Source organism: Ursus arctos, unplaced genomic scaffold (assembly GCF_023065955.2).
Source record: "Ursus arctos isolate Adak ecotype North America unplaced genomic scaffold, UrsArc2.0 scaffold_7, whole genome shotgun sequence".
In the NCBI taxonomy this organism is placed as follows: domain Eukaryota; kingdom Metazoa; phylum Chordata; class Mammalia; order Carnivora; family Ursidae; genus Ursus; species Ursus arctos.
Genome location: NW_026623089.1, coordinates 30,869,910 through 30,896,753, shown reverse-complemented (window position 1 = coordinate 30,896,753; position 26,844 = coordinate 30,869,910). Strand labels below are relative to the sequence as shown.

The following is a 26,844-nucleotide window of genomic DNA, read 5'->3' as shown; positions in this document are numbered from 1 at the left end:
AGAACAGAGGGCCTCAAAACAGACTTATTATTCATATGTGGAAACTTTATATTTGATAGGTATCGTCACAAATCAGATCTAAAAGAATGGACTTTCGGGGCACCTGGGTGGCTCAGTGGGTTAAGCGGCTGCCTTTGGCTCAGGTCATGATCTTGGGGTCCTGGGATTGAGCCCCGTGTCAGGCTCTCTGCTCAGCAGGAAGTCTGCTTCTCCCTTTCCCTCCGCACCCCCCCACCCCCTCACCTTCCGCTCATGCTCACGCTCGCTCTCTCTATCTCTCTCAAATGAATAAATAAAAAATCTTCCAAAAGGGACACCTGGTGGCTCACTTGGTTAAGAGTCTACCTTCAGCTCAGGTCATGATCTCAAGGTCCCGGGATCAAGTCCTGCATGGGGCTCCCTGCTCAGCGGGGAGCCTGCTTCTCCCTCTGCCTGCTTGTCCCCCTGCTTGTGTTTGCTCTCTCTGTCTCTCTCTGACAAATAAATAAATACAATCTTTAAATTAAAAAAAAATCTTAAGAAAAAGAATGGACTATCTGTTAAGTGGTTCTGGTCATCTGTTTAGAAAGAAATAGAAGATTCAGACCTCACAAAAGGAATAAATACCTTGTGTAAGGAAGACTACATGTGAATTATGTTAATTACGCTGGAATTAAAATAAAAAACTTAAGAAAAGGATTACATGTGAAAAGCAAAACTTAAATGGTATCTTAATCTTGGGGTGAGAAAGTATTTCTTAAAACACAAAAAGTATAAATAAAAAAATTAATAAATTTGATATTAAAATTAAAACCCTACAGATTAAGACAGTGTATTTGTGACACATATAATAAAAAATTAGTATCTAGATATTATAATATTTAAGTTGCTCTTATAAATTAATACTTTAAAGAGTAAAGTGATATGAAATATTAATATATCTTTAAGTAAAAGTTGTTACTTGCCAACAGAATTAAATTCAAGATTTCTTGCAGATAATTGGAAGAACAAATAAATTACTTTTAGATAAAAGAATGTTCATTGTAACAGGGCTGGAAGTTCGAAAGTATCTACTTCATTATTTTTGTGTAGTCTTTAATGTTATCCGTAATGTAAAACATATTCCATGTGTATTAGGGATGTATCCTACAAATGCAAATATAACAGATGCAGATTTATTCTGAATTATATAGACGAAGCAGCCTGACAAATAACTTATACCAACTGCTTGAAGTAAAATTAGAGTTATTAACTTTTTAAAGTTAGAAGTTAATGGGGCACCTGGGTGGCACAGTGGTTAAGCATCTGCCTTCGGCTCAGGGCGTGATCCCGGCGTTCTGGGATCGAGTCCCACATAAGGCTCCTCCGCTATGGGCCTGCTTCTTCCTCTCCCACTCCCCCTGCTTGTGTTCCCTCTCTCGCTGGCTGTCTCTATCTCTGTCAAATAAATAAATAAAATCTTTAAAAAAAAAAAAAAAGAAATGTTAAAAAAAAAAAAAAAAGAAGTTAAGGGGCACCTGGCTGGTTCAGTTGGTAGAAGGTGCGACTCTTGGTCTTGGGATTGTGAGTTCGAGCTCCATGTTGGGTGTGGAGATCACTTTAAAAAATCTTACAAAAAATAAAGTTAGAAGTTAAAAATTAAAGTTATTGATACTAAACTACTTCCCATATGTGATTGCCAGGTAAATGCATGCATAAAGAATACTTTGCAGTCATTTTCACATTTTTTCATAATTTTCTCAATCGTAAATTTTTTTTCTCAACATTATGCTATTTTAAAAGATGAATGGACCTCATCCTAGAAGCAAATGAAATATGGTCTAAGGCTGTTCTTAGCTAATGCTCAGTGGGAGAATCTCATGCCAGAGTGTTGGCAGTGTCTCTTACACATGAACTGAATAATATTTTATATCTTATTGCGATGTATCATACTCTGAACTCTGTTACACTGAAGAGGTAAAACTAACTTAATTCTCCGTTTAGGAATATGAAAGTCAGATAGAGAAGGATATCTCCATTTCAGATGTCAATTCTATTACTGCACAAAGGATTAATTCTGCCAATTTTCTGAAAAAGGTAACAATAACAAAATAGTATTATCAGTATGTTTGCATTTACTTTTGTGAAATCCTCCTAATCTCCCTTTACATTCTGCTTGCAAAAATTAGACTAAAAAATGGTGGCACCAGTAGCATTGTAAATACTTAATCTTCAAATATAAACTATTATTTCCTTAAATTAAATTTATTTTTTTGTAGATGAGAAGGTTGATAATGAAAAGAATTGTGAAAGTTAGCAAATTTAACTTATTGGATGTTGTGGCAGATTATGAAGAAATTGTATCTGCAAGGTACATTGTAAAATTATTATTTTTTTAAATATGAAATATAAAACTTTAAGCTAATGCCTTAAAAGTTCTCAAAGTTCTTCATTTTAATATTAACTTACACGTCAGAGGATGCACTTACAAGGGATAAAGTAAAATATAGTGACTTAAAATATATTTTAAAATTGCATTTTGGACATATCTATATGCTATGTATTTTCAGTTGCATAGTACTAGTTTTCAACCCTCTCCTTATTGATAGTTTTTAGGTCAAGAAAGAAAAAGAAAAGAAATACCTTTGTCCCAAATTAGTTTTGCCCTAAGATTTTCCTGTTCTGGAACCGCTACTGGAAAAGTCATTGCTGACAGCACCACATACCAAGCCTATTATCTCCCCCTTTCAAAACGGAATCCTCAGCCATACGTGGTGCTACAACCCACAGGCAGCAGTTGGGAGAGCTTTTGGCTCAACTCAATTCTCACACTGTTCTCTCTGAAAGTTGGGGGTAGGACCAGAAATAGAGATGCCATGTTTCTGGGAATCCTCCCCGGGGCCACTTGCAGATTCCTAGTGTTACCAATATGGTTTTAATTGGTTTGGATGTTGAAATCTATTGTATTTTATTTTCAGTTTTTTGGGGGAAAATGAGTGTGATCATAAAGCTATAATTCCATGGATTTGGTTGGCAGCTTGTATAACTAACTCCTGTTTCAGAGCCTGTAGAAAAGTTGAGTATCTAATCACCTTCAGGAGAGTGATTCCTGAAAAATGAATAATATTCTGAAAGAACATCATGTTTTTGTGGAATTACGTCTCCATGCCCTTGTCTCTTCTTGGACCATGTACCCAAAGAGCATGGAGCAATCACATCTTCTCACAATATGAGAGTGAGCACAGCATCTCTTCTGTGCTCAGAGAAAGCTTCTTTCCTTGGGTTTAAGACAACTCTGTCTCCCCTCAACAATGAAGAGAGTATGGTTCAGAATAATGGCCTTATTTATAATAATTCACTTTAAAAATTGATGTCTTTTAGGGGCACCTGGGTAGCGCAGTCGTTAAAGCGTCTGCCTTCGGCTCAGGGCGTGATCCTGGCGTTTCAGGATCGAGTCCCACGTCAGGCTCTTCCGCTGGGAGCCTGCTTCTCCCTCTCCCACTCCCCCTGCTGTGTTCCCTCTCTCGCTGGCTGTCTCTCTGTCACATAAATACATTAAAAAAAAAATCTAAAAAAAAAAAATTGATGTCTTTTAAAACAAAGTTATCTTGTGCATATGCAGCTTATCGCTTTTTTACTCTTTAGCCAGTTGACACATGCAGTTTGTAAGCTTGTTGAACGACGAAGAAAGTTAAAGCCTCAGAGGAAAGAGAGGAAAAAGGTGGCAGCACAGACTATCTGTGATGGAGATATTAAGATTCTTGTCAGAATACTGCGGGCTTATAATATTCCTACCAGGAATACAACAGTTAATAGGTAAGGTAGTGTGCACCAATTTTTACAGTTGCAAAAGCGCTTTTTTTTAATTTTAATTTTTTTTTGCAAAAGCTCTATCTTAAATATAAATTTCCATGCTGTCCTATGTGTGAAAATTGGCACTGTATTAATGCTCCGTATACAGAAATGGAATGAAAATTGAAATCTTCATGTGGGTTGTCATACTGTCATTGCTATGTATTAGGAGTTTTCAGAAGTTTGAGATGACCACGGTAAATTTACCATGTGTATTTTGGGATGCCATATCAAATAAATGCCTTTTGACCTTCTTCCCTTTTGTTACCACTTGTGACCCTACTGTCACCACCTGCACTGTTCTCTGCCACTGGCCCCTCTCAGTACTGCAGGTAGAACACAAGAGAGAGTAGGCTCTTTCGGACTTGCTATTTTAGTTGACCTCTGCAGAAATCAGATCTTACCCAACTCTTCTGCAGGCACTCCATGGGTTTTATTTAAGTATCTTGAGCAGAGGATATATGGGGCCAGAATGGGTATCACCGTTTAGTGGCCAAATTAAGGCATCATGAATATTAAATGCTCATGTATATTTAGTGTGTCCTGAATGTTGAATGCCTTCTGTATTTAGTTTCATGTATGAATCCTATATTATTGGTATTTAGGACCCAGGTATCTCAGGAATATTAAGTATCCTCCTCTATATTTAACACATATGTGCTCTACCTGCTTACCTAATGTTTACCACATTCCATGAATTCTACATATGAAAAATATTTTGCTTACTAGGTACTAATCTATAGTTAAAACCTCTTACAAAGTTTTTCCTATGTTTTATAAACAACAACCTTATTTATCTAATAGAATTGATGTTCTCAAAACAAATGCACATTCCAAAGGCTAACTTTTATGAAGTAAGGACATCATAAAGTCACCACCATTTTCTGTAATCGTCAATTCGTAAAAGAAAGAATATTGTAACACCAAAAATAGAAAGGCTGTAATCTCAAAGTATCACTTGCCTTATTTTTCTCCTTTGCTGAGGACAGTTGAAAACTTCATCACAGGCTAAGTTCAATCCATGGTTCAGCATTTAGAAGCCACTCTTCCAAAGTGGTGATTATCAAACGTTCAGCTCTAACCACCTATGATAAGAAGATCCAAAGCAAACTCTGTAAGATCCAGAGTAACTGAATTATTTATCACCATGCACATAGGCAAAACCCTGCCCATTCCCACTAAAACGAATGTTAAAATGATTCATCTAAAAATTGTTTTATTTAAATTCAGTTTAGTTAACACATAGTATATTATTAGTTTCAGGGGTAGAATTTAGTGATTCATCAGTTGCATATAACACCCCGTGCTCATCCCATCAAGTGTCCTCCTTAATGCCCATCACGCAATTACCCCATCCCCCCACCCCCCCCTCTAGCAATCCTCAGTTTGTTCACTATAATTAAGAGTCTTTTATGGTTTGCCTCCCTCTCTGTTTTTATTGTATTTTATTTTTCCTTCCATTCCCCTATGTTCATCTGTTTTGTTTCTTAAATTCCACATATGAGTGAAATCATATGGTATTTGTCTTTCTCTGACTGACTTATTTCCCTTAGCATAAAACCCTCTAGTCCCATCCACATCACTGCAAATGACAGGATTTCATTCTTTTTGATGGCTATATTTCATGCATATATATATTTCACTTCTTCTTTGTTCATTCATCTGTTGATGGACATCTGGGCTCTTTCCAGACTTTGGCTATTGTGGACATGGCTGCTATAAACATTGAGGTGCGTGTGCCCCTTGGCATCACTATGTTTGCATCCTTTGGATAAATACCTAGTAGTGCAATTGCTGGGTCATAGGGTAGCTCTATTTTTAACTTTTTGAGTAACCTCCATACTGTTTTCCAGAGTGGCTTCACCAGGTTGCATTCCCACCAGCAGTGGAAGAATGTTCCCCTTTCTCTACATCCTCACCAGCATCTGTTGTTTCCTGACTTGTTAATTTTAACCATTCTGACTGGTGTGAGGTGGTATCTCATTGTGGTTTTGATTTGCATTTCCCTGATAATGAGTGATGTTGAGCATTTTTTCATGGGTCTGTTGGCCATTTTTATGTCTTCTTTGGAGAAATGTCTGTTCATGTCTTCTGCCTATTTCTTGACTGGATTGTTTGTTTTTTGGGGATTGAGTTAGATAAGTTCTTTATAGATTTTGGACATTAGCCCTTTATCTGATATGTCATTTCCAAATATCTTCTCCCATTCCATAGGTTGCCTTTTAGTTTTATTGATTGTTTCCTTTACTGTGCAAAAGTTTTTTGTCCTGATGAAGTTCCAGTAGTTCATTTCTGCTTTTGTTTTCCTTGCTTCTGGAAACATGTCTAGTAAGAAGTTCCTGCAGCTGAAGTCAAAGAGGTTGCTGCCTGTGTTCTTCTCTAGGGTTTTGATGGATTCCTGTCTCACATTTAGGTCTTTCATCCATTTTCATTTATTTTTCCCTATGGTGTAAGAAGGTGGTCCAGTTTCATTCTTCTGCATGTGGCTGTCCAGTTTTCCCAAAACCATTTGTTGAAGAAGCTGTCTTTTTTCATTGGATAGTCTTTCCTGCTTTGTCGAAGATTAGTTGACCCTAGAGTTGAGGATCCATTTCTGGGTTCTCTATTCTGTTCCATTGATCTATGTGGCTGTTTTTGTGCCAGTACCATACTGTCTTAATGATAAGGCTTTGTAATACAGCTTGAAGGCTGGAATTATGATGCCTCCAGCTTTGGTTTTCTTTTTCAACATTACTTTGGCTATTCAGGGTCTTTTCTGGTTCCATACAAATTTTAGGATTGTTTATTCCAGCTCTGTGAAAAATGCCAATGGTATTTTGATAGGAATTGCTTTGAATGTGTAGATTGCTTTGGGTAGCATAGACATTTTAATAAAACATGGAATGTTTTTCCATTTCTTTGTGTCTTCCTCAATTTCTTTCATAAGTGTTCTATAGTTTTCAGAGAATAGATCCTATGTCTTTGGTTATGTTTATTCCTAGGTATCTTATGGTTTTTGGTGTGATAGTAAATGGGATCGATTCCTTGATTTCTCTTTCTACTGCTTCATTGTTAGTGTATAGAAATGCGACAGACTTCTGTGTGTTGATTTTATATCCTGCGACTTTGCTGAATTCTTGTATCAGTTCCAGCAATTTTTTGGTGGAGCCTTACTAGTTTTCTACATAGATTAGATGTTGTCTGTGAAGAGTGAAAGTTTGACTTCTTTGCTGATTTGGATGCCTTTCAAATTTCTTCTTGTTGTCTGATTGCTGAGGCTAGGACTTCCAGTACTGTGTTGAACAACAGTGGTGAGAGTGGACATCACTGTTGTGTTCCTGACCTTAGGGGAAAAGCTCTCAGTTTTTCCCTGTTGAGGATGATATTAGCCGTGGGTCTTTCATAAATAGCCTTTATGATGTTGAGGTATGTTCCCTCTCTCCCTACATTGTGGAGAGTTTTTATCAAGAAAGGATGTTATATTTTGTCAAATGCTTTTTCTGCATCTATTGAGAGGATCATATGGTTCTTATCCTTTCTTTTATTAATGTAGTGTATCACATTGATTGATTTGTGGTTGTTGAACCACCCCTGCAGCCCAGGAATAAATCCCACTTTGTCGTGGTGAATAATCGTCTTAATGTACTGTTGGATCCTATTGGCTGGTATTTTGTTGAGAATTTTTGCATCCATGTTCCCAAGGAATTTTTGCATCCAAGTTCCCAAGGTCTGTAATTCTCCTTTTTATTGGGGTCTTTGGTTTTGGGATCAAGGTAAGGCTGGCTTCATAGAATGAGTTCGGAAGTTTTCTTTCATTTCTATTTTTTCAGAAGAATAGGTATTGAATCTTTTTTAATGTTTGGTAGAATTCCCCTGGGAAGCCATCGGGCCCTGGACTCTTGTTGGGAGATTCTTGATTACTCATTCAATTTCTTTGCTAGTTATGAGTCTGTTCAGGTTTTCTATTTCTTCTTCTTTCAGTTTTGGTAGTTTATGTTTCCAGGAATTTATCCATTTCTTCCAGATTGCCTAATTTGTTGGCATATAATTGCTCATAATATTCTCTTATAATTGTTTGTATTTCTTTGGTGTTGCTTGTGATGTCTCCTCTTTCATTCATAATTTTATTTATTTGGGTCTTTTCTCTTTTCTTTTTGATAAGTCTGGCTAGGGGTTTATCAATTTTGTTAATTCTTTCAAAGAACCAGCTCTTGGTTTTCATTGATCTTTCCTACTGTTTTCTTAAATTTCTCTATCATTGATTTCTGTTCTAATCTTTATTATTTCTCTTATCCTGCTGAATTTATGCTTTATTTGCTGTTCTTTTTCCAGCTCCTTTAGGTGTAAGGTTAGGCTGTGTATTTGAGATGTTTCTTGCTTCTTGAGGAAGGCCTGTGTTGCTATATACTTTCCTCTTAACCATTTTTGCTACATCCCAAAGGTTTTGAACTATTGTGTTTTCATTTTCATTTGCTTCCATATATTTTTTAAATTCTTCTTTAATTTCCTGGTTGACCTATTCATTCTTTAGTAGGATGTTCTTTAACCTCCATGTATTTGTGGTCCTTCCAAATTTTTTCTTGTGGTTCACTTCAAGTTTTGTAGCCTTTGGTCTGAAAATATGCATGGAATGATCTCAAACTTTTTGTTCCAGCTGAGTACTGGTTTGTGACCCAGTATGTGGTCTATTCTGGAGAATGTTCCATGTGTACTCCAAAAGAATGTGTATTCTGCTGCTTTAGGATGAAATGCTCTGAATATATTTGTAAGTTTATCTGGTCCAGTGTGTCATTAAAAGCCCTTGTTTCCTTGTTGATCTTCTGTTTAGATGATCTGTCTATTGCTATGAATGGGGTGTTAAAGTTCCCTACAATTATTGTATTATTATCAATGAGTTTAAGCTTGTTATTAATTAGTCTATATATTTGGGTGCTCCCAAGCTAGGGGCATAAATATTTACATTTGTTAGATCTTCTTATTGGATAGACCCCTTTATTATGATGTAGTGTCCTTCTTCATCTCTTATTACAGTCTTTGCTTTAAACTCTAGTTTATCTGATATAAGGATGGCTACTCCACCTTTCTTTACATGTCCATTAGCATAATAAATGGTTCTCCACCCCCTCACTTTCAATCTGAAGGTGTCTTTGAATCGAAAATGAGTCTCTTGTAAGCAGGATATTGATGAATCTTGGTTTTTGATCCATTCTGATACTCTTATGTCTTTTGATTGAAGCACCTGTAAGCCAGGCATGGCCCCCACTGTAGTGGACTCCTAAAACCGATTTTGTACTCTGCTTCTTATAATACTTTGTAGTAGCCTCCTCAAGCAGGTTCCCTCCCCACCGCCATATCCTCTGCTCTATCACACCAGATTCAAGTCTCTGCACCTCCTACCTTCCAAAAGGTGGTCTCTTTTCTATTTGTAGACTTGCGGTCCAATTGATTTCTCAGGCTTAGAATGATTTGATAACTATCTAGTTGTATTCAAGGGATGAGACAAACCTAGGGTTCCCTTACTCCTCTGCCATCTTAATTCCTCTTCTCTGTTAAAATTATTTGAAGTGTATATCTCTATATTGTTTTTCCTGAAGAACCTTGGATCTGCCTACCTATTTGAAATCATCAATATCTCGCCTCAGACATAAAGAAACAATCAAATCAGTAGCTTCGGATGAGATCTTAAATGAGGTAAGTGTTTAACACATCTATAAAGTGCAGTTTTGATCATGTTTGCCCTGAATTGCAACTGGCTCCTAATTGGTCTCTCCATCTCTAGAGTCTTAAGCTTCCAGTTGATTTCCTATAGCACAATGAAGGTACTCTTTATAAGATGTAATCCTAACCAATTCACTCCCTGCTCCACTGTTTTCAGGGCCTTTAGAATAAGGTACAAGCTCTTTTAGAATGCCTACAAAAATCTATGATGATCTGGCCCTTAACTACGAATCAGCCACATCTCCCTCCTTCCCAAGACAGTATCATATCCTACCACTACTTCTAGAAGGACTCTTTCCCTTTCCTTTGCCTGGAATGGCCTCCACACAGCTCCATATTATTGGTCACATGAAACTTACCACATAATGTTTCAAAACTCAAGGTCAATCAATGTTTTCTCTGTGAAACTCTCCTTGTTCTTACTCCAGAAAATTAATCATTGGCTCTCCTGAGTAACTATTATACCTTGAATATATTTCTTTTATTTTTCACATTTTATTGCAATTATTTGTTTACCTGTTTATTTTCCCCCAATAGAATATAAAGTCCTTAAGGGTAAGTTCCATTTATCTTTCAATCCTAGAAAAGTATCTGATATTGAATAGGACCAATAAATGTTTATTAAATGAGTGAACGAAAAATCGCTGTTTGAAAAACTAGAAAAAGTAAGCCATCCAGTTGTCGGCCAGTAAACAAGTAATTTCCTGGCCTTCTACTTTTTGTCTAGTTTGCCCAACTATATAAAATACCTCAAAAATCTAGTCAGTATTTATTATGTGTTTCAGGACACTGTACAACCTCTCGTGGAAGTTTCTTTTCAACACACTGTATACCAAACCAGTACTGCAAGTGGATCTCATCCATGCTGGAATGAAGAAATTAAAGTAGATTTTATGTAGGTTGGAATCTGTTTTTCCTCAGCTTCTAGAAAAAAAAATAACAAAATTGTTTTCTTTTTTTTTTTTTTTTTTTTTAAAGATTTTATTTATTTATGTGACAGAGAGACAGCCAGCGAGAGAGGGAACACAGCAGGGGGAGTGGGAGAGGAAGAAGCAGGCTCATAGCGGAAGAGCCTGATGTGGGACTCGATCCCGGATCGCCAGGATCACGCCCTGAGCCGAAGGCAGACGCTTTAACGACTGCGCTACCCAGGCGCCCCCCAAAATTGTTTTCTTGAGCCATTGCTTGAAAATAATGATTGAGATAGGCTTTTTTTTTTTTTTAAAGATTTATTTATTTATTTATTTATTCGACAGAGATAGAGACAGCCAGCGAGAGAGGGAACACAAGCAGGGGGAGTGGGAGAGGAAGAAGCAGGCTCATAGCGGAGGAGCCTGATGTGGGGCTCGATCCCATAACGCCAGGATCACGCCCTGAGCTGAAGGCAGATGCTTAACTGCTGTGCCACCCAGGCGCCCCGAGATAGGCTTTATTTTTTAAGCTTTTAAATTATGAAATATTTTTTACATGGGTACTGATTAATGTATATGCAAATGTAAGTTCTGAGGAAAAGTAATAATATGAATACCTGTGTATCTACCATCCAGCTTAAAAAATAGAATATTACCATTACCTTCAAAGGCCAGTACCTAGTTGTTACTGAGCCAGCACCTAATTGTATCCCCTCTCTTTCCCCCAGAGGTAACAACCACTAGTTTGTGTTGGAAGAGACTATTCCTTCCACATTGTATATGCTTGACATCCTTGTCAAAGACCAGTCTTCCTGATGTAGATGCCAGGATTTATATCTGGGCTCTCTATTCTATACCATTGGTCTCTATGTCTATCTTTATGCCAGTACCATCCTATTTTGATTACTGTAGCTTTGTAATATATTTTGAAATCAGGAAGCTGGATGCCTCCAGCTTCGTTCTTCTTTTTAAGATTTATATTTGGTACTAAAGCTGTATAAACAGGCTTTTGTTATTGGAAATAAAGTACATTGATCAAGATAAATTTGAAACCTAGAACTTAAAATTGCTCTCTAAACTCAATTAGCCATTTTCAGTTATCACTTCCTAAATATCTTTAGCTCTCACTGAGGTGAAAGAATATAAAGAACTGTCAACCACATCCATTATCAAAGTCCTTTCTCTTGTCCTTGTGCCCTTTCCCCCTTCTCCTGCCAATCTTCTTCAGCTCCCTCAAGTTCTGCAGATCATATGGTTCATATTTGATTATTCTTGGGTGCTGTCACTCTATTAAATAAATAGATTTAGGAGAACACAAAATAGTTGATAAGATAAATAAATTTGTAAGTGAACTAAAGAGAAGGAGTCTGTAGCGTATTTGCCTTCTCACAGTTACAGCAGCAAGATATGCTAAGAACACCTTTAGAATATAACCAAATAGATCAGAGGGTTCAGCTAAGGCACAGCATTCAGTTACCACTTTTGGTTCCCTGAGATACAAGAGCTCTAGTCCCTTCTCTACATGACATTTTAGTGAATAAGAACATGCAAATGGGATAGAGAGTAATAATAAATAAACAGTATATAGTAATTAGCCTTGTGAACTCTGCTTTGGAGGAGAAATTGAGGTAAAGTTTGAATAAGGTTTTAGTAGAATACAAAATGCAAGACAATGCAGGACTTGAGTGATTTAGGGGACATACTGAGTTGACACACTCACAAATGTCTGGAGGATGACAGTTATCATTTCTCCTGCCAACATAGTGTTGTAAGTATTCATTGCCTCCTCTGTCCTGTCTTACGCCTTTGCAACATGGAAGGGAACTCTTAAAGAGCAGGGTATGGAAGTCGGCTTATCACTTAAAAAATATAAGGAAACTTCAACTTAAAATTGTTCTCTAATCTCAGCTAACATTTTTCAGTTGTCACTGGCTGTAGGTCTCGGAAGATACAAACTTTTGGAGATCCTCTGAAATAGTAGTTGCTTCCTTAGCAACAAGCTTCAATAAGTAATATCAGTGGCAGTTGGTATAGTGAAAAGAGTCTGGCCTTTCGAGTCAGTCAGAATTGAGTTCACATATGAGCTCTGTCATTTGCTGGTGGCATTACCTTAAGCAAGTTATTTAACCTCTCTGAGCACTTAAAAGTTTGATCAAGGTTCAAGGTTCCATGCACAAGCTGGAACTAAGAGTGAAGGAAGTTCTAGGCTTGAGGTATACCACACTATCCTTTCACTACCTCCAAAATTGTATCTAATCAAGTAAGCCATCAACAGACAGCTTGCAAGGTGAATTCCACTATCCCAGTTTCTGGTTGGAGAAAATAAATGTGGGAAAGAGAATAAGTTCTGTGGTTTAACAGTTGTATCTTTTAGCTGAGAGAAAAAGAGCAGTTTAACTATTTTTGGGAGCTAGCAGAAAGTAGCAGAGTAAGGTATTTGGAAAATCTTAATATATCGTACCTTGGATAATTTGTTTGCAATGGATGGCTGTAGTAAAAGTCTTTCTCCTTGAAATTTAAACATTCTTATTTTTCATGCAAATTACCTTAAGAGCGATACAAGATAAATCACAAAGCACATACTGGCTCTAATGAAAGATAATAGTCATCTGTAAAACACATAGCTTTTTCTTAGCTTCTACTTTGTAAAAGAAAAGAACAGGTAATTTTATGGTTTTTTATGTATAATGCTCTTATAAAATAAGTTAAGCATTTACATATGTTCTTCTTATTTACAGCTCACCAGGACATGATTATAGCTTCTCAAGCTTATCTAAAATAAAAGATAATATATATATCAACATTTTTGATGAAATGATTATTGAAAAACACGAGGTAAATTAGAATAATTATGTTGAGCTGATTCTAAATCAAACTGAATGAACTCTAGTAACATATTTGTAAATTTGCTTTTAGATGCATTTTTTAAAAAGGATTTGGGGTAACTTGAAATAAAATCAGACAGGGTCGCCTGGTGGCTCAGTCGTTAAGCGTCTGTCTGCCTTCAGCTCAGGGCGTGATCCCAGCGTTATGGGATTGAGCCCCGCATCAGGCTCCTCTGCTGGGAGCCTGCTTCTTCCTCTCCCACTCCCCCTGCTTGTGTTCCCTCTCTCACTGGCTGTCTCTCTCTCTGTCAAATAAATAAATAAAATCTTAAAAAAAAAAAAAAGAAATAAAATCAGACATATGGCAAGTCATTTAAAAAATAGCAGAAATCATAAACCACATATAGGAGGAGGAAGGGTAAATATACCAAGAATTTGGGAGAAGTAGGTTTCTGTAATTAAACATAACATTTATTTATTTTTTTTTTTAAAGATTTTATTTATTTATTAGACAGAGATAGAGACAGCCAGTGAGAGAGGGAACACAAGCAGGGGGAGTGGAAGAGGAAGAAGCAGGCTCACAGCAGAGGAGCCTGACGCGGGGCTCGATCCCATAACGCCGGGATCACGCCCTGAGCTGAAGGCAGATGCTCAACCGCTGTGCCACCCAGGCACCCCCTAAACATAACATTTAAATGTGAGCTTCCTGGTAGCCAAGATAAATGAAATGAAAATGGGTTATATATTTCTCATTGTCTAATCAAAGAAAATACACCACTTCTACAGAAGACACCAAATTATTTGTAGGATTAAACCCAGTTCTATTTAATCGGATTTTATTTATTTATTTTTAAAATTTTATTTATTTGGGAAAGAGAGCAAACGTGTGCATGCGCATGAGCAGGGGGAGGTAGAGAGAGAGGGGATCCCAAGCAAAGAGTATGAGCAGGGGCTGGGGGAGGAAGAGGGAGAAGCAGTCTCCCCACTGAACAGGGAGCCTGATGTGGACTCGATCCCAGGACTCTGGGATCATGACCTGAGCTGAAGGCAGACGCTTAACCGAATGAGCCACCCAGCCGCCCCTATTCAAACAAATTTTAAAAATTACTGAATGTCTTCCTCATAGATATACAAAAGCTCCTAACAACACTTAGGGCAAGCTCTCAAATAAATGTTAGCTTCCTTCCTACTAAACTTGGCACCAGAAGTATAAAGATGCAGATCCATTACACCTCCTCCTTTGGGACTCTGATTAAATGCCCTAATATAAATGCCCATCAGATCCTATGGTAATTAGTTGAATGGGCAACTAATTCTGTCTGGAGGGATTGGGGATCAGAGGGAGAGAAGTTGAACTAAACCTTCAAATACGGTTCAGGAATGAGACTTCTCTAAGAACTACTAAGTTTATCTATCTATCTATCTATCTATCTATCTATCTATCTATCTATCTATCTTCCAGTTCAGTTTTCCAGGAAATAGACACACATTCTTACTAAAACATTTTTTATCAATTCTTCATAAAGGCTGAAGGTAAAATATTGAAGAGTAATTTGGTGATGGCTATTCTTTTTTTTTTTTTAAGATTTTATTTATCTATTTGACAGAGAGTGAGAGCGTGTAACAGCGGCGGGGGGGGGGGGGGGGCGGCAGCAGCAGAGGAAGAGGGAGAACCAGAGGCAGAGGGAGAAGCAGGCTCCCCACTGAGCAGGGAGCCCAATGTGGGGCTTGATCCCAGGACCCCAGGGTCATGACCTGAGCCAAAGGCAGATGCTTAACAGACTGAGCCACCCAGGCACCCTCGTGATGGCTATTCTCCAAGGAGTTAAACTGAGTAGTTTCTGAATACCTAAACTGATAATGGTTAGAACTTGGGAAACCTAAAAGAATGCCTAACAGACTTTTTCCCAGAAGTGAAATATCTCAATGATCAGTTTGACCAGAATTGAATAGTATTTGATTAATAGTTCTATTCTTATAAGTGCTTTGTATTGTTAGTGAATGGAATCCATATGCTTCAGGTATCAGACTTATGTGACGACTTTGGCAGACTCTTCAGGAGAGGAAAGGGTCTGGCCTGTATTCTTGCCTTCCTCTCATGCACTGGGTTACAAGGTTCCATTTTCTCATAAAAGACCAGACCTAGGATGAGCCCCAAGTTGACCACCCAGTTGAAAGAAGGTTTTAGTTTATCATCGATCACTCTTCTTTAGAAAACAGTTTCTTTCCATGCCTCGATTTTCCTCTTTTCCCTGTGTATTTTTTCTTCCTGCTATCAACTATTTCTTACTTTAGGTGGGTCTCCCCTTCATTATTTAACTTGTTAGCAGGAAGCTGAGGACTTGGAAGTCTCACAGACGTGCGGCCTATTTTTTTTTTTTAAAGATTTTATTTATTTATTCGACAGAGACAGAGACAGCCAGTGAGAGAGGGAACACAAGCAGGGGGAGTGGGAGAGGAAGAAGCAGGCTCATAGCGGAAGAGCCTGATGTGGGGCTCGATCCCACAACGCCAGGATCACACCCTGAGCCGAAGGCAGACGCTTAACCTCTGTGCCACCCAGGTGCCCTGTTGTGCGGCCTATTTTTAGCACTAGGAATGAAAGAGCTGGGCTGAGATGAATTGGAATAAATCTCTCTCTCTCATAGTACTGGTAATATTTTGAGACCATGAATTTATCTTTAAATATTTTAGACTAGATCTTTTATATTAGGTTATTTTTATTTTGTGTTATTTGCTATGTATTTTTATTACATTTATCTCTCTTGACCTACTAGTTACTCAGTATTATGCTTTTATATTTTCAAACGTTTGAGTGACTCTAGTGTAAAGTTTTGACTTTAAATTCTAGTTTTAGGGGCCCTGGGTGGGTTAAGTGTCTGCCTTCAGCTCAGATCATGATCCTGGGGTCCTGAGATTGAGCCCTGGGTTGGGGGCTCCCTGCTTAGCAGGGAGTCTGCTTCTCCTTCTCCCTCTGCCCCTCCCCTTGCTTGTGCTCTCCCTCTTTCTCTCAAATAAATAAATAAATAAAATCTTTAAAAAATAAATTCTAGTTTTTCTGTGTTGTAGCCAAAGTGCTTTTGTAATTTTTAATCATTGGTACTATGATTTTTGAAGAACAGAACTCTTTAAAACATTTTATTTTTGAAGTTTAATTTTAATTATATGCATTCCCTAGAATTTACAGACCACTTCAGATAAGTTTAGATTATTCAGATGCGAAATACTCAACTCCAGGTTTCTTAATTAAATTTGTATTGACAAACTTATTCTGGCAAACATTTTGCTTTCTCTCCATGGGAAAATAAATAGTAGAGACAAAAGGCTAAAAAGGAAAAAATGTCATTACTTCAGAACATGAAACCAAATATTGCTAGTATCACCCCAGAAGCCTCTTTTGTGCTCTCTCCAAGCTACTTCCTCCCCAAGAGTAACTATCCTAGCTTCTTTTTCTTTTAAATTAAAGTCAGTTAATTAACATATAATGTGTTTGTTTCAGAGGTACAGGTCTGTGATTCATCAGTCTTACCCAGTGCTCATTACAACACATACTCTCCCCAGTGTCCATAAGCCAGTTACCCTATCCCCCACCTCCCTCCCCTCCAGCAACCCTGTTTGTTTCCTAAGAATAAGAGTCTCTTGTGGTTTGTCTCCCTCTCTGGTTTCATCTTCTTTCATTTTTTTCTCTCTTCCCCTATGATCCTATGCCTTGTTTCTTAAATTCCACATATCATTGAGATCACGTGATAATTGTCTTTCTCTGATTGACTTATTTCACATAGCATAATACCCTCTAGTTCTATCCACATGGCAAATGGCAAGATTTCAAATTTTTGATGGCTGCGTAATATTCCGTTGTATGTATATACCACATCTTCTTTCTCCATTCATTTGTCGATGGGCACTATCCTAGCTTCTAACAGCATAGATTAGGTATTACTTATTTTTGAACTTTGTATGGTTGAAATCTCGTACAGTATGCATCCATCTGTGAGTGGCTTATTTCTCTCTACATTGTTTTTGTGGGAGTTATCTGTAGTGTTACTCCTTGATTCTCATAGCTGTATGGTATGTTATTGTATGAATATACAACTTTTTTATGCATTCTATGACTGATGGATAATTTGCTTCTTTCTAGTTGTCAGCTCTAACATTTAACACTGATATAAATATAATTGGATGTGTCTTGGGGAAATCACGCATTCTGTTGGAAGTGTACTTAAGAGTAAAATTGCTAGCTCTTGGATTGTGCATATGCTCAGCTTTAGTAGTTTAATGCCAAGCAGTTTCCAAAATGGTTGTGTCGATTCTTATTTCCACCACCAGTTCATGAGAGTTCTGATTGATCCACATCCTTGTTGTTAATTAGCATTGTCTGATTCTTTCATTTCAAACATACTAATGAAAGTAATCCTATCACCTTATGGGTTTAAGTTGCATTTTAACAATAACTCATGAAATTAAGGACCATTTTCTGTTTATTGGTCATTTTGATATCCTCTTTTGTGAAAGATGTGTTCAAGTATTTTGCCCATTTTTTTTCATTGATTTTTAACAGTTCTGTGTATACTCTGGATATGAGTACTCTGTCAGATATACATTTTATAAGTATTTTTCCCACACTGGCTTGTCTTTTTAAAATTTTTTTAATGTGTCTTTTGATGAACAGAAAATCTTGATTTAATATAGTGTGATGCAGTGGTGGTGCTTTTTTGGATCCTCGTTAAGAAATATTGCCCACCTAAGGTCATGAAGGTATTATCCTGTGGTTGCTTCTAAAAGTTGAATCATTTTATCTTTCACATTTAGATCTAAAATTCAACCAGAATTGATTTTTATGTATCTGTGAGGTAGAGATTCAAGATTACTTTTTTCCCCGTAAAGATATTCAGTTGACCCAGCACCACTTATGGAAAGGATCATCCCCTCCCCCACTGCACAACAAATCACCCTTTGTTGTAAATCTGGTGACTGTATAAATGTGGGTTTATTTCTGGACTCTCTATTATGTTTTATTGGTCTGTTATCTATCCTTACATGGATACCACACTGTCTTAATTACTAAAGGTTTATTATAAATCTCGATATTTAGAAACCTAAGTTTTTCAGCTTTGTTTTTCTTCCTCAAGATTGCTTTGCCTGTTCTTAGCTCTTTGTATTTCCATATAAATATTAGAATCAGCTTGTTGATTTCCAAAAACAAGACAAAACCTGCTAGGGTTTTTATTAGGATGGATTGAATACATAGATCAATTCGATTAAATTGACATTTTTATAATATTGATCTTTCCAATCCCGCATACATGGTATATGTCCCCTTTCCTCCTTTAATTATCTTCATATTAGTATTCTCCAGAGAAACAGAATCAATTATATAAATGATATATATATGAAGGGATTTATTATGGGAATTGGCTCATGGGATTATGGAAGCTGAGATATGCTACAATATGCCATTTGTAAGTTGGAGAACCAGAAAAGCAAGGGCTATAATTCAGTTTGAGTACAAAGGCCTGAGGACAGGGAGACTGCTGGTGTAAGTCCAAAAGCCCTTGGGAACCAGGAGCTCTGATGTCCAAGAGCAGGATAAAATGGATGTTCTAACTCAAGAAGAGAGAGAATTTGCCCTTCTTCCACCTTTTTGTTCTATTCAGGCCCTCAGAAGGATTGGATGATTTCTGCCATCATTGATGAGGGCTGATTTTTACTCAGTCTACTGATTCAAGTGCTGATCTCTTCAGTAACACCCTCACAGGCATACCCATAGAAAATGTTTTACCATATCTGGGCATCCCTTAGCTCAGTCAAGTTGACATGTAAAGTTAACTAGCACAATTTCCTTTTCCCAGTTTGCAACATGATAGGACTTAAGCATGCCTAGAATAAATCATAATATTCTAAACAGGCCAAAATGATTAATTTCTCTTTGTACACAGATGGATGGCTTACTTTAACAGGATGGCCTGTTGTTTACTTCTTTAATGACAAGGTCCTGAAAGTGTAAGGCAAGCTCTATCCAAGGCTAAAGTGGGGATAGGAAAGAAAGGAAATCAAACCAGTCTTGCAAATCTGAAATTCCCATGATAAAGGTGATCAGGACCTTGGGAAAAATTAACAATCTGTCAACTAGCATAAGAAACATAACATACCAACCACTCAGAACTGGTCTATCAGTGCAATCACTTCTCGAAAGACCTTTCTTAGAAACTGAACTGGGCTCAGAAGACTGTTTGATAAATCAGAGAAAACTGAATTGCATGGTCTTAAGGGCTTAATGAGGTAGCCTTGGGGGTCACCTGTTTCCGATAGACATGTCATGCACTTAAATTACTTTGACCATGTTATATCAACCATCAAACTTCTACTCTAAGTCTATTTTTCTTACTGACCCAGAATCCATGATGCTGTTCTTCTCTTTGAGTGTGTCCTCATCATTTTGACATATTTTCACTACCATTTAAGGTAGTAGGTAACCTAAGGTTACCATCTTAAAATGTTGTTAGTGGTGGTGAGGTCTTTGGGGTTGAGTTAAGGTAAGTTTTATTCTTTGTATTCTTTAGTGTATTTGCAAAGTTTGCTGCACAGAACATATCTACTACAATAATGTAAATAACCGTACACAGGCCATAAACTCCACAATAGGTCATTATTTTGCTTTAAATAGTAATTATCTTTTAAAGAGAGAAAAATATTCTTTCTGCTTACTCTTTGGTTCCTTTTTAAAAAGAAAAAATGATTTTTTATACTTACTTGCAAGTTTGTGAAATTATTCATCACATGGTATAAATTAAGTAATAGAAAAATTATTCATATTAATAGGATCCCTATTTCAAGAGCTGCAGTAGTCATTCACATATAAGAAAGAATTGGCTCGGAACCATTGTCTTCCCTTTCTCTGCTCTTCTGCAACAATCTGAGGTAATAGAAAATGATTATTTGCTAATTATTCTGAGTTTTTACCTTTGGTTAATAGAAACTTACTGTTTGTTGTCTTTGAATCAGATTCTGTGATTGGCAGATTGGTAGGTCAGTTAAAGTGATCTTGTTTTTGAGTGCCATTAGGATGTTGCAGTATTTAAATGTTTTAGCTGTCTTTAGAACAGGAGATACACATATATTTATTTCTTATCTCTTTAGAGTGTTCATTGATACAGAATAACAAAGCTAGCCTTAGGTCTTAAAACAACACTTACATTTGCATATAATAGTTTTTTAGGACCAGATTCACAAATGTTCTTTGATTAATGATAAATGATTTATGATGTTGCTTTGTGACCGTGGGTTCCAGGAGTTTCAGCTCCTCGGGTTTGTTTATTGATAATGGTGAGACTGATGATTAGCACCTGTCTCTGCGATATCCCCACAGGGCTGTCCTACTGAGTTATGTAGCACAAATATGTCTTCGTGACCAGTAAAATGTAAAAACCCCAGCCTAGACTCCATTTTAGGTTTTGTTACTTTCTTACAGAGCTATGCCAGATACAGAAGTTTTAGAAATGAATTTCTACCTCAAGGAGCTCACTGTCCATAGAAGAAAGCTAACACTTCAGTACAACCTAATAATGCTGTAGTGCTTTGACAGGGGCAGGAGATAGGTACTCTGAGAACATTAGTAGGGAGTACCTTACTCTTCCTGGCTTGGAGAAGGAGTGTGGGGTATTCAGAGGAGTCAGGGGTGAGTAAGAGGTATAGGAGGAGGAGAATGAAAGGTCAGGAAAGTATTTACAGAAGAGATAACTTTTGAATCAAGTCCTTAAAGATGGTTTGTCAAACAGAAGAGGGTATCTGACTCAGAAGTAATTATGTGTGTATTAGTATTGTATTCAGGCATTTGCCCCAGAAAACCTAACAGTGATGCAACGGGTCTGTTTATCTCACCTAAAAAGAAGTCTAGATGACAGTGCAGCAGCTCAAGAATATCATCATATCACATAAATATCATGTACCTTTCATCCTCCTAATTGCAAATTGTTCAATACACTTCCAGCCTCACATTCGTGTCGAAGACAAGAGCAGGGTGAAGCAAAAAGGGGCAGTGCCTGTATCAGGAAAACAGACACTTACACAGAAAACCCTGGCATAGTGACTTGGCCACTATGTGCCTGTCATGTTGCCTGCCTAAAACTGTTGGTGAGAAAGGAGGACGGAATGGATATTAGGGAGGAGAGGAGAAATATCTGCATAATGTGTCATCAAGAGAGATGTCACACGCGAGCATGTTGCAAGTACAAGGGCTGTGAATAAAGAGCAATAGAGATTTATTTTGTTTTAAAGATTTTATTTGTTTATTTGAGAGGGAGAGCTAGGGAGCACGAGTGGGGGTGGGGGTGCAGGGTGGTGAGAGAGCACGAGCAGGGTGAAGGGCAGAGGGAGAAGCATACTCCCCGCTGAGCAGGGAGCCCGATGAGGGGCTCGATCCCGGGACCCCAGGATCATGACCTGAGCTGAAGACAGACACTTAACCGACTGAGCCACCCAGGCGCCATAGCAAGAGAGAATTAAGTTGTTAGAGGTACAGGGCTTCCTACATCTGTAAATCTCTGGTATCTCTCAGTCTCAGGACAGACTCTAAGATAGAGAGGTAGTTGACAATGTGAACTTCAAAAGTGGACAGACCTCATTAGCTGTCTAAGTTTGCACAAATTACTTAAATTCAGTGAGCCTCAGTTTCCTTATCTGCAAAATGGAGATAAGATCCATATCTACTTCATTGAATGATATGATCTATATTAAGTGTTTGGCACAGTGCCTTGCACATAGTAAGTCCTCAATAACTATTAGCTATTACTATGAGTTATTATTATTGTAAATCAGCTCCTACCTACACACACACACACACACACACACACACATACACACAAGATCCCTCCTCCCATGGACCTGTTCTTCCTGCTGTTACATTTTTTCTTCTATTTCTAGATCCAATGTAAAAGGTAACATGGTCTTTTATCATCTTCTCTGAGCCTGAACTAGGTCTTCTAAGCACTTCTATCGTTCTGTTAGGATGACCTGCATCCTCGTGTCATCCCTTTCTAAGATATGCCCTCTGCACATAGTGCATATTACTCAGGGACCCAGGGCGTCAGGGGTGCCTGTGAATAGACCACCATGGAGAACCTGATCATCGTTGTGCAGGTGCATAGAATCAGCACGTACATACCCATGCAAGCCTGTTTCCTCCTCTGGAGAAGACTGAAATGGGCTGTACTGTATTTGCTGTTGTATATTTTCTTTGTGTAGAATCTATTATATTGATATATTCTTTCAGATTAGTGGAACGTTTCAAGTAAATATTCCACCAGTTTTGCTTGGGTATACTTGGAGTAAGACTTACGTGTCTCCTAAAGAAGATAATAATGGGCAGAATTTAAAAGAATGTGCCTTCTTAAATATTTTTGCTACCATTGAACCTCAGATATCACATGTCACTTGTAATCCGGAACTAGACAAGGTAGGTTTTACATTGAATTGTTTTTATGTGTACTACTAAAGAAGTATATACTGTTTTAAAAACTAGTAATAATAATTTCAAAGTTGGTAAAAATGAGCATTGGTTCTTGATATTTTCCTGTGGGAACAACATGGTACAATGTCAAAATATTTTGAACTTTATTCTAGTTTTCAGATCAAACAGATGTTTTGGAGAGAGCACAGATTTTTAAAAAAACTTGTAAGGCGATGTTTCCCAACCGAAGGATCACAACTACTGTTTTTAATGGTGAAGGGATACAGATCTTAGTAACAAGATATATCAAGGCATTAAATCCACCTCAGCAACTCCTGGATATGTTTCTTCATGATTCTAATGCAACGCTTGTAAGATATGTATTTTAGTAGCTTTATTGATACATAATTCACATTACATAGAATTCACCCACCTAAGGTATACAATTCAGTGGTTTTTAGTATATTCATAGAGTTGTGCAATCATCACCATAGTAAATTTTAGAATATTTTCATCAATCTTCATTTATATTTTTTTGTTTACTTTTTTATATTAACTTTGAGCATAACTTTCTTACTAAAATCATTTTGCTTTCAAAGACAGTTTCCTGAGAGAGAAACCATCTGTGTTGTAGTATGTCTTCCTAAGCCCCAGATGAGGGAGAATATTTCTTCTAGATCCCCCTTGGACTAGAGTCACTGTTGCTACACCAGTTCATGTGACCACACTAGCTTTGTAACATTTCTACCAACTTTGAAAAATGACACAGAAAAATTCCTTTGACTTCCAGGCAAAATTAAAAGTTTTATTTCTAAAGTGGTTGTGTCCTTCTAAGGATTGCTTCTCACAGGATAGCTTCTCTCTATGGGAGAATAAAGAAACTATGTTATATTTTTCTCTGTAAACTGTCAACTTAACACTTCCCACTCCATCCCTATGTGGCTTTTTCCTTATGCGCATCTATTTACCAGATGACAAGAGAGACATATACTCAAAACTGAATTTCATATAGAATGAAGATTTATTCACTGTGGGCTCAAAACCTCCTTCTACTTTGAGAAAGGAAAATAGGAAATCAGAAATATGTCTCCTCTTTGAGAAAAAAAATTAGCTTTGCTTAAAGGATCTGTGAACAATTGCTTATATCTTTTGTTTATGTAGGTTTGATTGAGTTAATTGGCTTACCTCAGAATATTTATATTATTTGTCCACTATAAAGCTCCCTTAGCTGAACTCTTTAGGATAAAATCAGAAATCCTAATTTAGGTTGCCTTTTGCTCCACTCTGCCTTTCCATCATGAGTTTTTTGCTGTCTGTTTCCTATCATCCAAGTCCAAGAAGATAATAATGCTGTAGATTTATTTCAAAGACAATCTTTTTCTTTAAAAAAAAAAGTATAACTCTTAGCAACTTTGTTTACGAAACTATGAACCATGTTTAATTAATTGCATGGAGTCAGAAACATGACCAATGTAGAAGGTCATTAGTGCATAAATGATGGCTATTATAAATCATTGAAAATGTCAGTAAACTTTCTGTGTTGACTCATTATTTGTATCCCTTTCTCCTTTCCTATTTTAGTCTGGGCCCTTGTCTCTAGCCCTGTAGGGGTAAAAGGGCACCAACATTTTCCTGCTTCAACAGCTTGTAACAAGCTTATATTCATAAAAATAATTCTGATAGATTTGGAACCTAAAAGCAAATCAGACTTTTGCTATTCTTCAATATCTTTCTAAAAAAATTTTTATGGTTCTAATTTAAGGTATATATGTAATATATATCATATTTAACATTTTAATAATTTATTACAGTGAAGTGTCACGGTTAACAGGCATTCTCTGGACTCAGGCTAACTGGGATTATTTCCAGAGACTCCATACATTGTGTTAGCTCTGTGACCCTGGGCAAGTTATCTTAGCACTCTATATTTGTTTCCTCTCACATAAAACAAAAGTAATAACAGTATGTACTTGATGGGCTTGTGGGATACACTAAATGTGATAATATTGCATGTAAAACACTGTGCTTGGTGATGGGTATATAGTATGCACTTAATAAATGTTAGTTACTATTATTCTAGGACCTCATTGCTCGCTTTGTATCTTTGATTCCTACTGTGCCTGATATTCTGGATGAAAATGATGGTTTTGACATGTGGATGACATCAGAGGTAACAAATGATGTTTTATTTATTTATTTATTTTTAAGATTTCTTTATTTGAGAGAGAGTATGTGCATGCATGAGTTGGGAGGAGGCGCAGAGGGTGGGAATTTCTAGCAGACTCCCTGTTGAGCACAGAGCCCTACGTGGGGCTCAATCTCACAACCCATGAGATCAAGACCTGAGTGAAAACCAAGTCAGACCTTAACCAACTGAGCCACCCAGGTGCCCCCATTATGTTTAATAATTAAAATATATAGTATTTCTTACCTTTTTCCTAAAGAAACACTTATGTACTTATGAAATACTTTGTCTTATGAAATTTGAAAACATTTGATAATTTAATACATCATTTTCAACTCTATAAAAATCCGTAGAAATAATTCTTAAAGAGGAACAAGCTTATTCAACATTATAAGTGATAGCTCATGAATTATTTTAATGCAATGAGAATTCCAGGAGTACAATATTACGGCATCCTCCAGAGAGAAACATGGTTTGTCACTATGGAGCTGGACAGATGCTGAGTCTAGGGCAAATACTTCTCAGAAGCTTTCCCCAGCTCCCCACATCTGAATGAAGAGCTTGTACAGCAATACTCTTCCTTAGCGATTGGATTAAAATTCTCTTTAGATTGGTTGCCAAATAAAATACAAACCCCATGCAATATTTGAGACATATTTATACTAAAAATTTGTTTATCTGAAATGCAGATTTAATTGGTCATCTACTTTTTCCCAAAATCTGGCAACCCTCATTAGAGCAGTTTTTTCATTCCACCTTAAATTATATTTAGTTGCTTATGTATTGACTCTATACCCACACTCTGTATCCCAAGTTTAACCTCTGAATGAAGTGGTAGATTTGATTATTTATTTTTATATTTTTATATAAATTTAGCAAGTATTCAATAAATACTTTGAATTGAAAATTACTAGTATGACAGGAGCTTAAGAGAGGGACAGTTTCTGTCTGGAATGGCACTTATCTGGAATGTTTTAGAGGCTAGAGTTGAGCTGAAATGGATTTAGGGGGCACAGGACTAACTAACTTAATTGTTCATCTACCCTGTCCTCTGCTAAGTGAGCAAAGGAGACACAGCATGTGGTTCTAGTGATTCAGTGATCGAAATCTAGTAAACTCAAAGAGGTGTCGTTAACTTTAGACTCTTCTGAGATTCTTTGACCTAATCAGAGTATGTTCATCCTATTTTTGGATGATGAACTATTTGGTCACTTACACAGTATCTACCTTAATTGTCCCACAGTAAAGGTGACCCCTATATTCCGAGTTAGTGTTCTCCCCAGTGTTTTCTCAGGCAGAAGGTATCAGAGTTTTCAGCTTTGCAGTCAGTCACCCTAGCCACCTGGCAAAAATGTGTGTGTTTGAACCTAGAGGGAGCAGAGGGGCTCTAAATCTGCGGGATGCTTTTATTACTCATCTTTCTCACCTGTTTTCTTTTGGCCTTGTTGCTTTTGCTTTGCCTTAGCGCTGCATCAGTTTGGCTATGGGAAATAAGGAAGAGCATGCCATACTACTCTGTAATTTCTTTCTGTATTTTGGAAAGAAAGCTTTGGTCCTCCTGGGGAACTCAATGTTGGAAGTAAGTGCTGGCGTTAATATTTTAATAGTGTAAACAAAACTAATCAGCCTTCAGCTGCAAATTTAAAAGACACCAACCCCAGTTTTCCATCTTTTCACAAGCTAATTGGTGAATTTCATGGGCAGGCAGTTATTTAGTTAAGAAGATAATGTTGGCTCATAAAAAACGACCACAATGTGAAGAAAGGCTTTCCTTCACTTTTCTTTGTAGAGCTGTACTAATAATAGTGCTACTTCACACGGTTACTAAGATATTAAATTATATAGCGAATATGTGACACTGAGAAGGGCACCTTGGTTCATAACAAATAATAAATGGTGGTGGTGGTGGTGGTGGTGATGAAATAATAGTTATAGCAGTAGTTGTAGGGGTTGTTGACTATCATCACCACC

At 37.2% G+C, this 26,844-nt stretch overlaps 1 protein-coding gene across 1 annotated transcript in view; it reads left to right on the top strand.

Annotated features, from left to right (window-relative positions):
- The window catches only part of CC2D2B (coiled-coil and C2 domain containing 2B), a 91,063-nt gene that overhangs the window by 46,953 nt on the left and 17,266 nt on the right, over nt 1–26,844 (top strand). The window contains exons 19-29 of the mRNA XM_026493744.2: nt 1,963–2,055; nt 2,238–2,329; nt 3,604–3,774; nt 9,384–9,480; nt 10,293–10,402; nt 13,157–13,253; nt 20,063–20,161; nt 22,512–22,694; nt 22,862–23,059; nt 24,769–24,858; nt 26,339–26,452. Of these exons, the coding sequence (XP_026349529.2) occupies nt 1,963–2,055; nt 2,238–2,329; nt 3,604–3,774; nt 9,384–9,480; nt 10,293–10,402; nt 13,157–13,253; nt 20,063–20,161; nt 22,512–22,694; nt 22,862–23,059; nt 24,769–24,858; nt 26,339–26,452 (1,344 nt within the window). The remainder of the gene's footprint in view (nt 1–1,962; nt 2,056–2,237; nt 2,330–3,603; nt 3,775–9,383; nt 9,481–10,292; nt 10,403–13,156; nt 13,254–20,062; nt 20,162–22,511; nt 22,695–22,861; nt 23,060–24,768; nt 24,859–26,338; nt 26,453–26,844) is intronic.